The 15125-nt window shown below is 30.4% G+C and overlaps 1 protein-coding gene across 1 annotated transcript in view; it reads left to right on the top strand.

The window, feature by feature from the left end:
• LOC142326201 (dual specificity protein phosphatase 22) overlaps window positions 1–13001 on the top strand; it is a 235284-nt gene extending 222283 nt beyond the window's left edge. Inside the window, exons 5-6 of the mRNA XM_075368485.1 lie at window positions 1426–1604; window positions 12440–13001. Of these exons, the coding sequence (XP_075224600.1) occupies window positions 1426–1604; window positions 12440–12758 (498 nt within the window). The 3' untranslated portion in view covers window positions 12759–13001. The remainder of the gene's footprint in view (window positions 1–1425; window positions 1605–12439) is intronic.
• The last annotated feature ends 2124 nt before the right edge of the window (window positions 13002–15125 follow it).

Below are 15125 nucleotides of genomic sequence, written 5' to 3'. Positions count from 1 at the left end.
CTTTTAAATTCGATATATTTATATATACCAGCCAGCCTGTGTAGCCAGAACCTGGACCCTTGGGGCTCAGGTCAGCCCAGATGAATCCCAGAACCAACTTGGGGGCTCCTTGGGGCCAAGGGGTTTACCCTATAGTCACAGAGCTTCGCACACCATTCCCAATTTGCCAGGAGGATTGACACCCTGGACACCCACAGAGCTCACTTCGGTCGCCATTCCTATCTACCCAGAGGGCTCCACTCCCTGGTATAATATCCTCATGCTTGTGAGAATATACTGATAAATAATAATTATAGTAGTCAGGCTTTACAGAAACCTGAAAAAGAAACTAAATTACAAAAGGTAGAATAATGGCAACTAAAGTACACACACCTTTGACGATGAAAAATTCATAACTTATTTCTTTGCCGCAGTGGCAGAAATATAATAATGAAGTAAAAGGATTAATCTATTTTTTCAATAATGAATATCTTTAATTAATAACTTTGCCTTTCTTGGGGGCAAAAAAATAATGAATATTTTTAATATCTTAACCTTCAAGGGAGCTAGGGCCTCAGTCGATGGCTTAAAACCTTCCCTGGAATAACACAAATGTATCTAGCAAATTTGAAAGTAATTGGTTGGTTGGTTCTTACACGATGCCATGACAAATAAATGGATAATCTTTATATATATATTTACATATACATATTTCCTTGTAACTGTGAACTATTAGATCGAGAGGGTACCTGATACGTGTAAAGATTAGCCTTCAACCTATTAACAAATACCCCATTTTAATTTTGAAAAATGGACGTTGTTTGCAGAGATATTTTAAGAGCACCCCATCGCACCTCCCAAAACAGCGTCCCAGGGGAACCTCGTATGTTACCGGTTGATGGTGATAATTGATCTAGCCTTCTACGAGGTGCTCCATATTTCACCACTCTACCCTCACATGCAGTCCCCATGGGAAGCCCATTATTGTTAAACAGAGATTTTTTTAATTTATTTAATATTATTTTATTTAACATAAATTTAATTCTATTATTTTTGTAATATTATTAATTCGAATAATTCAGTTCAAACCCAGCTCACATGGTGATAGAGACTCACAGTTCATTAAAGTTAGTGCTTCAACTGGCAAATTTCCACTACTGCATATATGTATTTTTCTTTTTGAGATTTTTTATGATGAAATATATCTAAAAACCTCAGTTACGCTAAGAAACATGGGTAAAAATTTTGTTGTGATTGATTGAGTAGTTTTTTGTCCTGAACAATCAAAAACCCTCTTCCTCTTTATATAATAGTATAGATAACATACATACACATGCGCTTTACCATCTTTCAGAATTAGATTTTTTTTCATTTCAGTTAAAATTCTTTATTAAACTCTTTAATTATAATCTACATCTTTATTATTAATAATAAATATGTTTACAGGAGCGGAGAAGATTAAAGGAAAGATTTCCTTCTCTTGCACTGGTTGCAAGTGATGAAGAACAGTGTAAAATAATGCTCACTTCATATCAGGGGTTATTATTATCTAAAGAAGTCTGCGAAGGCAAGTGTGCAATGGGTGAAGTATGTCCAACTGGCCTTTGCCGATCACCCAGCAAGAGGTAGGCTTATAGCATAACTGTACTATTTAAAAATTATCGTATTGAAAAAAATTAAACCAGTATTATAACACTAGTTGTTTTGTTGTATTACTTTAAAAGTAGGATCAGATGCTGATATCCTATTTTATTTATTTATTTTTTTATTTTATTTCAATTACTTATCTGTGCTAATGTACTTAATATTTTATATAAAATGTATTAATATTTTACAGTTCTTTTTAACTTATAAAATTCGTACAAATAGGTCAGCCAAGGAATAATATGATGACCTGGCTGTTTTAGATACTTAATGTCCTTTTTCATTCATTTCCTAGTGAATCTGGTAATCATTTATTTTATTCATTCTATCCTACACTCAATATGTGCATGAGCATTAAATGCAGTTATGTGTAAAAATAAAGACTTTCCTTAAAATGTGTTTATTTCATGCATTTAATAGCTTCCTGCTCATTATATTTTCTTATCAAATTGTTTTTTCAATGTTACAATGAAGTCTTGTATATTTTTATAAAATTTTAGTAGAAGGTTTCAGTTGTTCTACAGTATATAAACTAAGATTTCCCTAGTAAATAATGGTGAACTGCACTTACACTGGCACTACAGAAGATATAATTGTTGAATAAACTTAATTTCATTTCCGTACACAAATTGCACTGAGCTTTACTGGAATTTTGTAATAACTAAAGATATTTTCTTTACAACAAAAGAAACTCAATTGATTAAATATTATACTAATTTATGGAAATAATACAAAAGTATCCTTTGAAGAAAATTAGGTGGCATTAATGTCTTTTTTTTTTTGGACACTGATTTTTAATCAAGTTTTGTTGTATTTTTCATAACAAACTGCAACTAATATTTATTATGTTTAGTAGCAACATAACTTTACTAAACATTCTGATGTATTCACTTAAACTATATTGAATGAGTTTATGAAATTCATTGTTCATTAAAAAAAATTTCTTTGGCTATAATAAGGCACCAACAATCCTAATTTCTTCTTTTATAACTCTTAAATTCCCGTACTTATATTGCAGTAAAAACAGAAAATGGCTGTAACTATGATATTATGTAGTATTTTTTTTTTGGGGATAAATTCTCTTTAGCAATTAGTTCATTATTCTTGATTTATTAAATGAATGAATTACACAGTGTCCATATTTTTTTTTAGAGAGCTTAAATTTCCGTTTCCATTTGGTTAATTATTGTTTTTATTACTTAATAATGTTATGTTTTAACTTTTACCCCACTTTTTAAAATTTTTTATTTACATCTTTTCATATGTTAGTTTTCTCTATATTGAAAAAATGAAAAATTATGATTAATTAATTATGAGTAAAAATTATTTGAAAAGAATTTTAAAAGGTTTTAAGTATTTTTTTTTTTTTAGGGACAATTGTTTTTCTTTTTCTCAGAAATGACAAATTTAAATTTTTATATTTTTTAGTATTGTTCATTATTTTATTTTTATGAACAAGTAATATAGTTTGGTATAAATTGTTAAATTTTTTAAATTCTTTCAGGGCTCCTCCTCCTAAAAAACGTCAATGACATTTTCAATTTATATATTTAGGTAAGGTTTATAACATGTAACATTTAATATGATAATACGTAGCAGTACCAGCTGGACACACTGCTCTGTTTTGAAGCTTTTAAAATTAGTGGTATTTTATTAGAAGTAGTAATTTTTGCACAAGAATTTTTTAATATATATTGCAGTATTATTAAAAAAAAGTAATAATTTCATTACTATGAATATGATTTTTAATTAACATTCAATATTTTAGTTTTGACTAATTTTTTTCTGTAGCTTTTCAAAATTAGAGTTTTCTTATACTTGAAATTCATTTTTATTAGAAATTAGAATAGTTTAATATAATTTTAAAGATTAACAGATTTTGTAATAAATTAATAAACTTTAATTTGTGTCAGAGTGGTATAAAAGGTTAGTGCTTGACTTCTGTTGTGGAAGAAAGATTGAAGTGAAATCAGATAAGTAAATTTTAATTGTAGAGAAAGTTCTTTTTAGTAGCTTGTTCATCTGTTTTCTGATCAGCATTTTGTTGTTGATTATAATTAACAACACTTTCTATACAGCATTACAGGAATTAAAAAAGTACACTTTATGAAATGAACACAATCCCTACAAACCCCATTTCAAGATAGCTACATTAAATTTTTAAAACAAATTTAGCTTATTTTAGCTATTTATAATCAAAATAGAAAAATAAAATCCTTATTTCTTTTAGTGAAAAGTAGTCTTATTAAACTCAGTAGCTTATGCCAGTATAAGTTCCAAAGTAATAATAACATTGTAAGAAAAGGCAGCTTGAAGTGACCTTTGAACAGTTGCACTCATGTATTAAGCTTTTACTTGCAGATCACCCTCTAGTTTAACATTTTTATTCCTAAAAATTTTTAACTCCTTCTTAAAGATATTGACAAATTAAAATAAAATTGTTTTTTTATTTTTTTTTATTTATTTATTATTTTTTTTAAGTGGCATTAACTTCTATGGTCATTTTTTTTCTCAGAGAAGGAGAGACATCTCTTGACAAACAAACCTACCCAAACAGACTTAGTGTCAGGATTGTACCAGTTAAACCCCTCCCCCTCTCAAAACATGATGCTGGATTTAGCCAAAATTGGCTTAACTCAGGCTCTCTGACCAGATGTAATCTCATACTACCCCTACGAATCTTGCAAGCAGAGGCTCCTCTGACTAGCTTTGCAAGCTGTCCTATCTCTGTACTTCCTATTCTGTCTTCTTCATATCATTACGAGTTTCAGGATACTACTCCAAGTCATTCAAAGTGTGGTGGAACCATCAGCTTGGGGTTGCAGTTTACCATCTTTCCTAGGTTATGTAAAATTATTATTGAGACCTCTGATAGCCTTACCTGTAGTACAGCACCCACCAAAATCCAAAATGGACGGCCCTAGATCTTGATAGAGTAAGCTCACAGCTGCCTTATCTCCCTGATCCTCTAATCAGGAGGGAACTCAGCTTTCCACCCCACTTTTTTATTTTTCTGTTTAACCTCCAGAACCACCGTAAGGTATTACTTCAGAGGATGATATGTACGAATACAAATGTTGTACAGTCTCAGATCGACCATTCCTGAGATGTGTGGTTAATTGAAACCTAACCACCAAAGAACACTGGAATCCACGATCTAATATTCAAATCTGTATAAAACAACTCTGTACTCCCCACGCCACTGTCAACATCAATGAAATTGATTGAAAAGAAAGCAAAAACAGTGTAAGAATAAGTCTTTTAAGTAGATCTTTGGAAAAAAGATGAGGAATCTAGTTGAAATAGAAAAGAAGGCACCCAGTTCAGCTTACAGAACTATAAAAGAAGAAGTGTCACTAGGAAGTCCCATGGTGATGATATGAGGATGTATTGACGCAGCGTATGAGTGACTATGAAAACAATCATGTACGACTCCTTGATAGCGATTAATGGGATTTTTTTATTTTTTAAAAAACATTCCTTATTACTGAAATTTTTTTGAAAAAATAACTTTTTCAATAAATCTGAGATTTAAAAAAAATATATAATTTCTTATTTATTGATGAGACTTTTATTTTGTTTCATAAATTGAGCTGATGAATGCTCGACATTTAATTTTTTTAAATACTAAATATATTAATTATTAATATTGAAGTTATAAATAACAAATAAACAGTTGTAATTACTTTTAGTTATATTGATTTTATTAGGAATTCATTATTTTAACTTTTTAAAATAACTAAAAGTTATTTGACTTAAAAGAAGTATATTATGTTTACTATTTATCAAATATTGTTATATAATAATTTTTACATACCACTTTTATATATTGCTTAGTAGAAATATTAGGTGATTTGTTGTTAATTTCTGATTGAGTCATAGAATGACAGAAATTAGTAAAATCTGAGTTTAAATTAAACTTAAATTTTTCCATGATTTTTTTAATCACCTCATCATAATACCATTATAATTTATAACATTTCGCTGATCTTTTGTAACTTTTCACTTTAAAAATATCTCTGTTAACTTTCGCATATCATGTTGTATAAATCTTAGAGTTTTTTTATTTAACAGTAAATAAAACAATTTATTTTTGATTCACAGAAGGTTAGTTTTTCTGGAATGGTTTTGATTTCCTATAGCCTATATTTGTTTCTAGATTTATTTTATGTCAATTTTTCTTTGTAATCTTTGCTCCAATATTATATTGGTACAGATATACACACACTTGTGACTTATTTGACACTTTTCAAATAGATCAATAGAGTACACCAGTTACAGTTGAAAGTATATCCAATTTAAAAGTAGTTCCATGTATTTATTTTTTGTGCTGTATTTCAAATAACATTGCAGTTAACATTTCTTTTATTTTAATATGAAAAACTCCTGACATCCAGATCAGGAGTGTAGTCCATCTCTCTCTTTCATCTAAAAGGTTTGGATTCTAATATCAGTTGTCAGGCTTTGCCAGTTTCCATTCACAACAAAAAAAAATTCCATACGTAACTGAGCAACAGTATGGTGTTACTTGGTGAAATAAATAAATAAATAACACTCTTAAGAAAATTCTTTTTACCATAAATATTTAGTAATAGCACCTACATTTTTGATAAGAGTAGATTTTATGGTTTAAGTGTATAGTAAGTACTACAGTGTGTTTAAAAAGTAATTATTATACATTAGTACAATAAAACATAACATTGTTGTCTTATTTTGCATTAGTTGTTGGAAATTGCCCCTTTGAACATTCAGACATATGTGCATGCATTTCTTCTTGAAAACTCCCACAAGTTGTTCATTAGGAATGTTCTTGATGAAATCATGAATAGCATTTTGAAATTCCAGAAGGCTATGAGGGTTTCCTTGATAAATATTACTTTTTTCATAACCTCAGAAATAAAAATCCAGTGGGCTTAAATCCATTGAACAAGGTGGCCTCAAGCCCTTAGAAATGATTCGATATCTGTAAACCTCTTCCAGTAACTTCATGGACTACCTGGCTGTAAACATAGTCATGCTGTCTTGTTGAATCCAAACATTTATTAACTTCATCCTCAGTCAGTTCTCTGGTGAACTGATGAATGGTTTCAAAAAAGAATATTGGACCAACTATTCTTCTGAATAATTGAATGTAAGTTGTGTATCTGCACATACTCTGAACCATCCCTGATCGGTAAAGAAAACATAGTAAAAATATTGTCAGATTTATCTGCTTGAAACTGTTAAAATCATTCACAGTATTGAATTCGCAGTATTGAATCTGTGGCCAGTAACTTTTGAACTGCTTTCACTTTATATAGAATAAGACTGAGCTTACAAACTGCCCTGTTTACAGTTGCAACACTGATGTTTTTCTGTTGGGCTAAATTTTGCATTGACTTTTTGAACTACATTGCATAGTAGCTGATGTCTTGCAGTTTTTCTTTATCGAATACTGATGGTCTATCACTTCATTCCCATCTTTTACCAGTCCTGTCTCTCTAAATTTCTCTATAGAATGCCTACACTATATCGATTAGGAACCGATGTACCTGGAAATTAAACAGAAAACTGGTCATTCGATGCCTTTATGTACTCACCTTGCTCGTGGAAGATATATTCAATGAGAATACATCTGTTCTAAAGTTAATACCATTTTGAGCACACATGGAAAGACAAGGTCCCAATTGTTTGAGGGCAATGAACAACAAAGAACCAGACACAACTTATCTCAAGCTCACTGGCCTGACTGGATTGTGAAAGATAACTGCACACATTGCAGGATTAGCAACCTTTGCAGAAAACATTACTCTCAGTGTATGGAATACAATCCCTCCACTTATAGTCATGTTTATATAGATGTATAGTTACTTTCGAACAGACTGTTTAACTGTACCCACTGGGTTGGTGTAGTGGTGAACACATCTTCGCAAACCAGCTGATTTGGAAGTCAAGAGTTCCAGCGTTCAAGTCCTAGTATAGGCAGCAGTTACCTTTGTATGGATTTGAATACTAGATCGTGGATACTGGTGTCCTTTGGTGGTTGGGTTTCAATTAACCACACATCTCAGAAATGGTCGACGTAAGACTGTACAAGACTACACTTCACTTACACTTATATATACATCCCCATTCATCCTCAAGTAATACCTGACAGTAATTCCCAGAGGCAAAACAGGAAAAAAGGAAAACTGTTTAACTGTAATGGTTATAAGTACTTGACATAGGTCACAAGTCACCATTAAATATAATAGATATTCAAAAATAACAAATTCCATGACCTACTTTACTTACCTGGGAAAAGTTACTTTTTCCTGTTGACTTCAATGAGCCAAATATATGATTGCATGTCAACATACCCATGTAACTACGCATGATATTCAACTGTAGAAGAAATATATTCACTCGGTTCACCACAGGGATTGACTGAATGTTGAACATCATTACTAACAAAGAAAGAAACATATGAATCACAATCATAAGAAATGCTGGGGCAGAATGTAAAGCAGTGAATTAATTTACTTCTTTCAGCCGTGAAACAATTTGCACTCAAAATTGCTTCAACTCAGATAGAATTTAGTGTTTTTTTACAAATTTATTCATCCACTATTTATTGAACAGGATTCATTTATACATTCAGATGAAATTAAAAAGAAAATTTACCATTACAGAAAATGAATAATTTTATTATTAATGTTAGAATATCAGTTCTGTTCAGATTTTTAAATAATCATACTTATTATAAAATTTTGGTTAGTATTTAGTTTTACTTTTTAAATAGTTTGCTTTCAATATATTATTATGCACCAAACTTACTTCAACAAAAATGTTACACAAAAAAGTTATTCATTACTCTTAAATATTTATGATTATTGATTGCTTTATTGAGAATAATTTTTTTGTAGTTTTTCGTATATTAATTATATATTTTTAGTAATATTAAAATTTTAAGTATTTTATTGATATTACATTTAGGGAAAAAATTATATGAGTTTTTGGAACTACTCATATAAAAATATAGAATTTAATTAAGAGTACTTTGACATATATTTTATTAAGAAATAAAATTCCTTTCTTTTCACTCTGAGATGGTGCCTACACATTGTCACAGTTGGAGTTAGTGTTACCTATGTCCTATGTTATCCTATTCAAGGGGTTTGAGGGAATGGAAAGAGGGTGGTGGAGGAAATGGATGATCAACTCACAAAGGGATTGCTTTAGAAGAGTAATGTACCATCTTTCCCAGTACATGCTTCTCATCCCTGTAGTTTACCATTCTCATTTAAGATCATCGATAATCTATGATAGAAGTTCAGTAAATTTACCAGTAACTAGGGTAATTACTACAAATCATCTGTATTATGATTTCTTCATCAGCTATGACTTCTGGCATATTTCCTACTGTTAAATTGCATAAATCTGAGATAGATTTATGAATCGGAGATAGATGCCACTTGTCTGAATATGCCTGAATAAGTTTATTGTAATAAATCAGTAAAACACTATTTTGGTTATATTTCTTTCTTATTCTTTGAAGAACAAATATTTTAATTTCTGAAACGGTAGAAGACATTTTTTTAATCACATGTTTTAAACACATTTCACACTAAAAAGAATTTATATAATTGAAAAATCACTTATTGTATTTATTTAACTTTAATTCAATACATTACATTTCTTTTTGATGAGAATGCCTTTTTATGAACTGGAATGTAAAAAAAAAACATCATTTTTACTCCTTCCCATTAGAACTGAAATTTATTTAAAATTTGTATTACTAAGATATTTTGTAAACAATGTACATTATTGAACTGTTTTATTTTTAATACATGTAATAAATCATGAAATGATTATGTATCATCGCAGTAACATATGTTAATACTTTGACTGGTAACTTCATTGTTTTCCTCCATTCACTACAAAATTATGTTTAGCTTGTGTTCAGTAGCCCAAATTTATTAATTATGGTTCATCATATGATTGTATTAATCTACCAAACAGTAGCCCTGAGCAGATTTTAGCCTTTTTTCTTTGTACCTTTTCTCATACATACACAATTATACCGAGTAGAAATTTCAAAATTATTGCCTTTAAAAGTCTAAGCAGTATTGATTTTGCTAAGATAGTGTCAGCTGCTTTTAATAAAAGATTCTTTTAGTCAGACCTTCTGGGAGGACTGTATGAAGAAAATCAGAGGGGGTTTATTTTTTGTATGTAACTGCAAATGCTTTTCACTTAATAAAATTATAATGTCTAATCTTAAAAACTACTAAAGTTTAAAACTTAAACTTACTTACTTACTTACTTAAACTTAACTTACTTACTTACTTACTTAAAGTTACTTAAGTAAGTTACTTAAACTTACTTAAGAAGTAGATCTGATAATATTTAAGAAACTAACTTTAATTGTAATGAAATTTCTGTATGTGTAGATCCCTTTTTCAATAGATGTAAACCTCTCTAACAAATAAAATATAAAAAATTTCTCATCTTACATTCATTTTGAAAAACTAGATGTAGAATAATGTATTAAAACTCTTTTAACATTACATTAGGAGAGATTTCGCCCATGTGCAGACCCTGGGTGTGTACTGGGTCTGTATGGTGGGTGAATAAGAATAAGCGGAGAGGAATGTTGTCATCAGGCATTGTCTTTTTCCATGACAATCATCGGCCGCACACTGCAGCTGTAACAAAGAAGCTCCTGCAGCGTTTTCGTTGGGAAGTGTTTGATCACCCACCATACAACCCGGAATTGGCTCCATCCGATTTTCACCTCTTTGCTCACATGAAACGCTGGCTAGGAGGACAACATTTTGGCACAGACATCGAGCTGCAGACCAGCGTAGAAACATGGCTGAAAACACAGGCAGCTCTGTTTTATGACGAGGGTATTGGAAAGTTGTTACCACGCTACGACAAATGTCTAAATCAGAGTGGCGACTATGTAGAGAAATAGCATAACTCTGAAAGTACTTGTAACAAATAAAACATTTTTTATTTTCACTTTGGTTTTAATTTCGTGACCGATCAGACCTTGAAAAAAATAACCCTCGTAGATACCCCAGCGCACATCTTCTTCGACTGTGGAAAGTGGGTGCTGCTACGAAGAGAGACCTTAGGTTCTTCCCAACTGATACCAGACAATATGCTCAGGGGATATAGAGAGTGGCTTGCAGTAGCAGAACTAGCCACAAAGATTCTGCGAGTAAGGAGCACGTTGGACAGCTGAACAGATAGTGAGAAGAAACGGGATGCAACCGTGTCTAGGGTGACTCAACTCAAATGAGTAGGTGAGGCTCCCCGATAATAACATGCAAACCATCCAGCAGAACACAGAAGACCAGCGAAAACCTCAGGAAGTGAGTTGTAGGATACTAGACTGGAGGGCAAAGGGAGGTCAGTCAGCCCTCTACAGAACTGGCGTTCGTTTGTGCTTGCATGGATCGGCAACAGTGATGATGCACAGAGACTCTGAACATACTGAGCTCGAAGGCACCTCCTGGGGATGACTAATGCTTAAATGTGGTTTCTGGCCTCGAGAGGTGGGGCTGGTGAGGTGGAAGTTTAGTTGGTAGGGTGCAGACTACATACACCTTAACCTGAGGAAAAAAAAGGTCTTATTACAAAATTCTCTATCTTTCAATGTTAATTGTCAATTTTGGTCTAGGCATATTTATTTTTACTGTCATTTGGTTTTAGGGGTGAATCAATTGTTATATTATAAAAGTTTTTCTCCTATACATTTATATAATAATAAAAATCAGAAATTGATATAAAGACTTGATATTCAAGGAAAATTGTGGCCAAGGATACAATATTTTTATTTCTGACTGGAGTATAGTGAAATTCAAAAATTGTTTACATGTTTAAAAACGTTTTATGCTAGTTGAAACCATTTTTTTGGTGTTGTTTCTGAAAATTTTGAAAATGTTGTGGCATCTTGTTACATCCATCAATACTGCGTACCACCACAAATCCTGAAATTGTTGATAACACTCAGAAGTCTTTGCTGAAAGAAAAAAAACTGCAACCAACAACTAATAATTCTATGAAAAATGGCACACCAAACCCTTATTTTTATAGAATGAAATTTTCATCCATGGAAATTTTTGGCTTTAGTATCTGGATAAACACAAAAAGCTCTTCTTGATATTTTACTATAATTATAATTTTAAGTACATTTCAACTGTAAAAAGTCAATGGAGTGTGTGAAAATAATTTTTACTTCTTGCATACTCAATGTGTAAGAAGTGATAACTATGTGATCAGTAAGTTATAACTATGTTTTTGTCCATATTGGTTAGTGGTGAAAATTATTTAATCTAAAAAGTTATAAAATGTTAAATAATCCAAATTTTATAAATAATATAATTGCAATGACCCCTGATATGTGAGGGTGAGAACAACAGCATTAGCCACTGAAGACATTCGCAATAGCAAATGAAGACATAAGGTTTTGTTTATAAAATATGGTTTGTTTTTAGTTCTAAATAAATGATTATATTTTCTATTATTGTCCCAATTCTTCCTTCAAAAACCTAAACCAACTGAATTCCCAAAAAAATAATTTTAATTTAGTCTAGGTATAAAATTTCAAACTAAAGAGAAAGGTTGAGGTGAATCTATCGTTGAAATGAATCGCTAAATGATGATTTGAATTTTTTTATTGTTTCACATCCTTTTTATTTTTTAGGATCCCATTTCCACAATTAACCAAGTTAGTGTAATACTACCACACTGTAGCATTCTGTTAATTGTCTTGTCCAGGTTTAATTCTTATTAGTTTTGTTAGAGTTAGCATTCAAATACTATGAATACAAATTTCGTGTTTCAGGGCTTCAAGACGTAAATCTTCTGCTACACCACCTCAATCACCTAGACTTCTTCCACCGACACCAGGGGGACACTCACGATCAATCACCAATCTTACCTCAGAGGGAAGACGACGACCAAGTAGCGGCCCAGCAGGTTTAAACTCTATGGCAACTGGTTCTCTTCCACCATCAAGGTCGAGTTCACGTCAGGATATAGATACTATAGCTAGTACCAGTCAGTCAGTAGCAATGAATCAGCGTGTACAAAGAGTCACATCAGCTCCCCCTAGTCCTTTAGCATCGCCACAGCACTGGCCACGACGCACACCTGATTCGTGAACTTTAATCTTATTAATACAATCATATATTATATATGTGATTTATTATTGTTATTATTATAATAATTTAAAAGCCAGCGGGCTGGAGACTTTTAAATAAAAATGAACAGTAATTTGTTACCAGTTTGAAACAAAAACAATTAGCTCATTAGTTTGTAGCCATATATTTACTTAAAATAATTACATACCATGTACTCAATCACTCAGCCAACTCTGCAAAGTTTTTAATTCACTTTAAACTGAAGTACAGCATAAGATTTTAAAAAATTTAATTTTACTTTGTCATGTTACCATATTATTGTTTAATTTATATTATTATAATTTATTACAAAAATTCTTTATGTATTTTTCTGCAGCAATAAATTAGTTAAGGTTAAATTAAATAATTAAATGAATTCATACAAAGATGCAATATTAAAATAATCTAATATTTTTCAAAATGAGTTTTTAATTTTAATTAATTTCAAAACAAATATATAAATGTATATATGATATAATGTAAATAATAATTATAAATTGCTCGCACAACTGTTCCATAAATTTTAGTAAATGATACTGTTAAGCATTTAAAATCAATGATTCAGTACACCATTATTTGCACATATTTATTGTGAAATATGCATAATTGCCAGCTTTTCTAATAATTAGAAAAATGTATAAATAATTATTATTTAGAAGATTTCAGAATTTTGCCACATATTTTTATATTTTCAAAAAAACTTGATCTCTTCTGTTACCAGTTTTTTTTTAATCAAGAGTTTTTGCAAAAAATCTTGAGTCCATATGTGTTTATTTCTCTGATATAATCCCACTTTTTATCTTTTTGTCATTAATTGTAAATTTGAAGTGAAGAATTAGTGGAGAAGATGGTTAGAGATTATGTTAGACTGACTGAAAAACTATAAATTCTCTTTATAAACATTTTTAATATCAAAGTACAAAAAAAAGTGCTTATGTAAAATGGCATATATTTCATGCAGAATATAGTTTTCTGTTGTAAATTAATGACAAAAACTACAACAATCAAGCTCATTCAAGTCTTATGAAGTTGCATTTATTTTACTTCAAAATAATTTGTTATATAATATAAATAAAAATATTATACATTGGTAGTTCAACAGTTCTGTGCGATTAGTGTAATGGAACTGCCAAATCAGAAAATATTCCTTCATTATTAGACTTTATATAGAAATTCTCTCTAAACTAAGTAAAGTTGGTATTTGTATTGCATTGTTTCTCAACTGGGGTTGCATTAATTTCATTGCTTTACATCATCTGTTTTAGTCTAATATCCCTGATGGCTATGTTGCATGTAACCATCTAAGATGTAGTCTCTGTAAGTAATCATATTCAGTGCACAATCAACCTATGTAGATAGCAAAGTGAAAGTATTACTAGTAGGGGTGAATATAACCTGCATTTTGGTGAGCTTGACATACTGATGAGCATCAATATATTTAGTTCAGTGAAGAGTAATGGGAACTACTTCTCACCTCACTTCTTCTAGTAAGTGTGGCATGGGATTCTTGAGAATCCCATGCCATTTTCAGGAGTCAGGCAGTGATTTGGTATTTATGTCATGTATTTGATGCATTATATTTCTTGTCCAATCATATTTAACCATTTGGTTACGGAATCTGACAGGAATTAGGAATTAAATTAAAGAATTATTTAAAATTATAATGTGCTGACTTAAAAGAGCATAGAAATTTTATGGGCTTAATAATAAAAGATGTAATAAATGAATTCAATTTTTATATGCTCATTTAATAATTTTTTAAATTCTTGCAGTTTTTAATTTGGAAATTTTATTTTCGTTACCACAAACATTATATATACTGTTCTTAGATTACTAATAACTGACAATAAGCATATTAACTTAAATAATTTTCTTCTTTTCATTTCATTTCTCTGAGATGTTTATATAAAACATGATCCAGCTAATAAAGTTAAAATGTTAAAAAAAGATTAAAGCTAATAAGTGAAGCTAAAACTAATGAGATACTAATTTTTATCTTTAAGCCTTTGGCTTATGTAATTTTTTTTATGCAGTGAGGATACTGAGTGTTATCATTCATGCTCAGTATTACTTTAAGTGTTAGTTTTAAGGTTGAACAATTAGAATATAAAAAGGGACAGTGAAAAAAAGTGAATTATTACAATCATATTGTGATTTATATAACAAGTATTTTATTAAATGTGCTAGCCACTTAAGTGTGATATTTTAAGTTAATTTTAAACAACAGAAAGTGAAGTAAGTGTAGTTGAATTCTGAATATTTAGATAACATACATTATTGAAAAAATCTCCTAACAGAGTATCCAAGAGAAGTAAAAATGTCTTGAAAGCAAATTCATGTCACTAAAAA

The sequence above is a fragment of the Lycorma delicatula genome, chromosome 6, assembly GCF_047948215.1.
Source record: "Lycorma delicatula isolate Av1 chromosome 6, ASM4794821v1, whole genome shotgun sequence".
In the NCBI taxonomy this organism is placed as follows: Eukaryota; Metazoa; Arthropoda; class Insecta; order Hemiptera; family Fulgoridae; genus Lycorma; species Lycorma delicatula.
The sequence above is the reverse complement of the archived record's forward strand: the minus strand, read 5'-3'. Positions and strand labels throughout refer to the sequence as shown.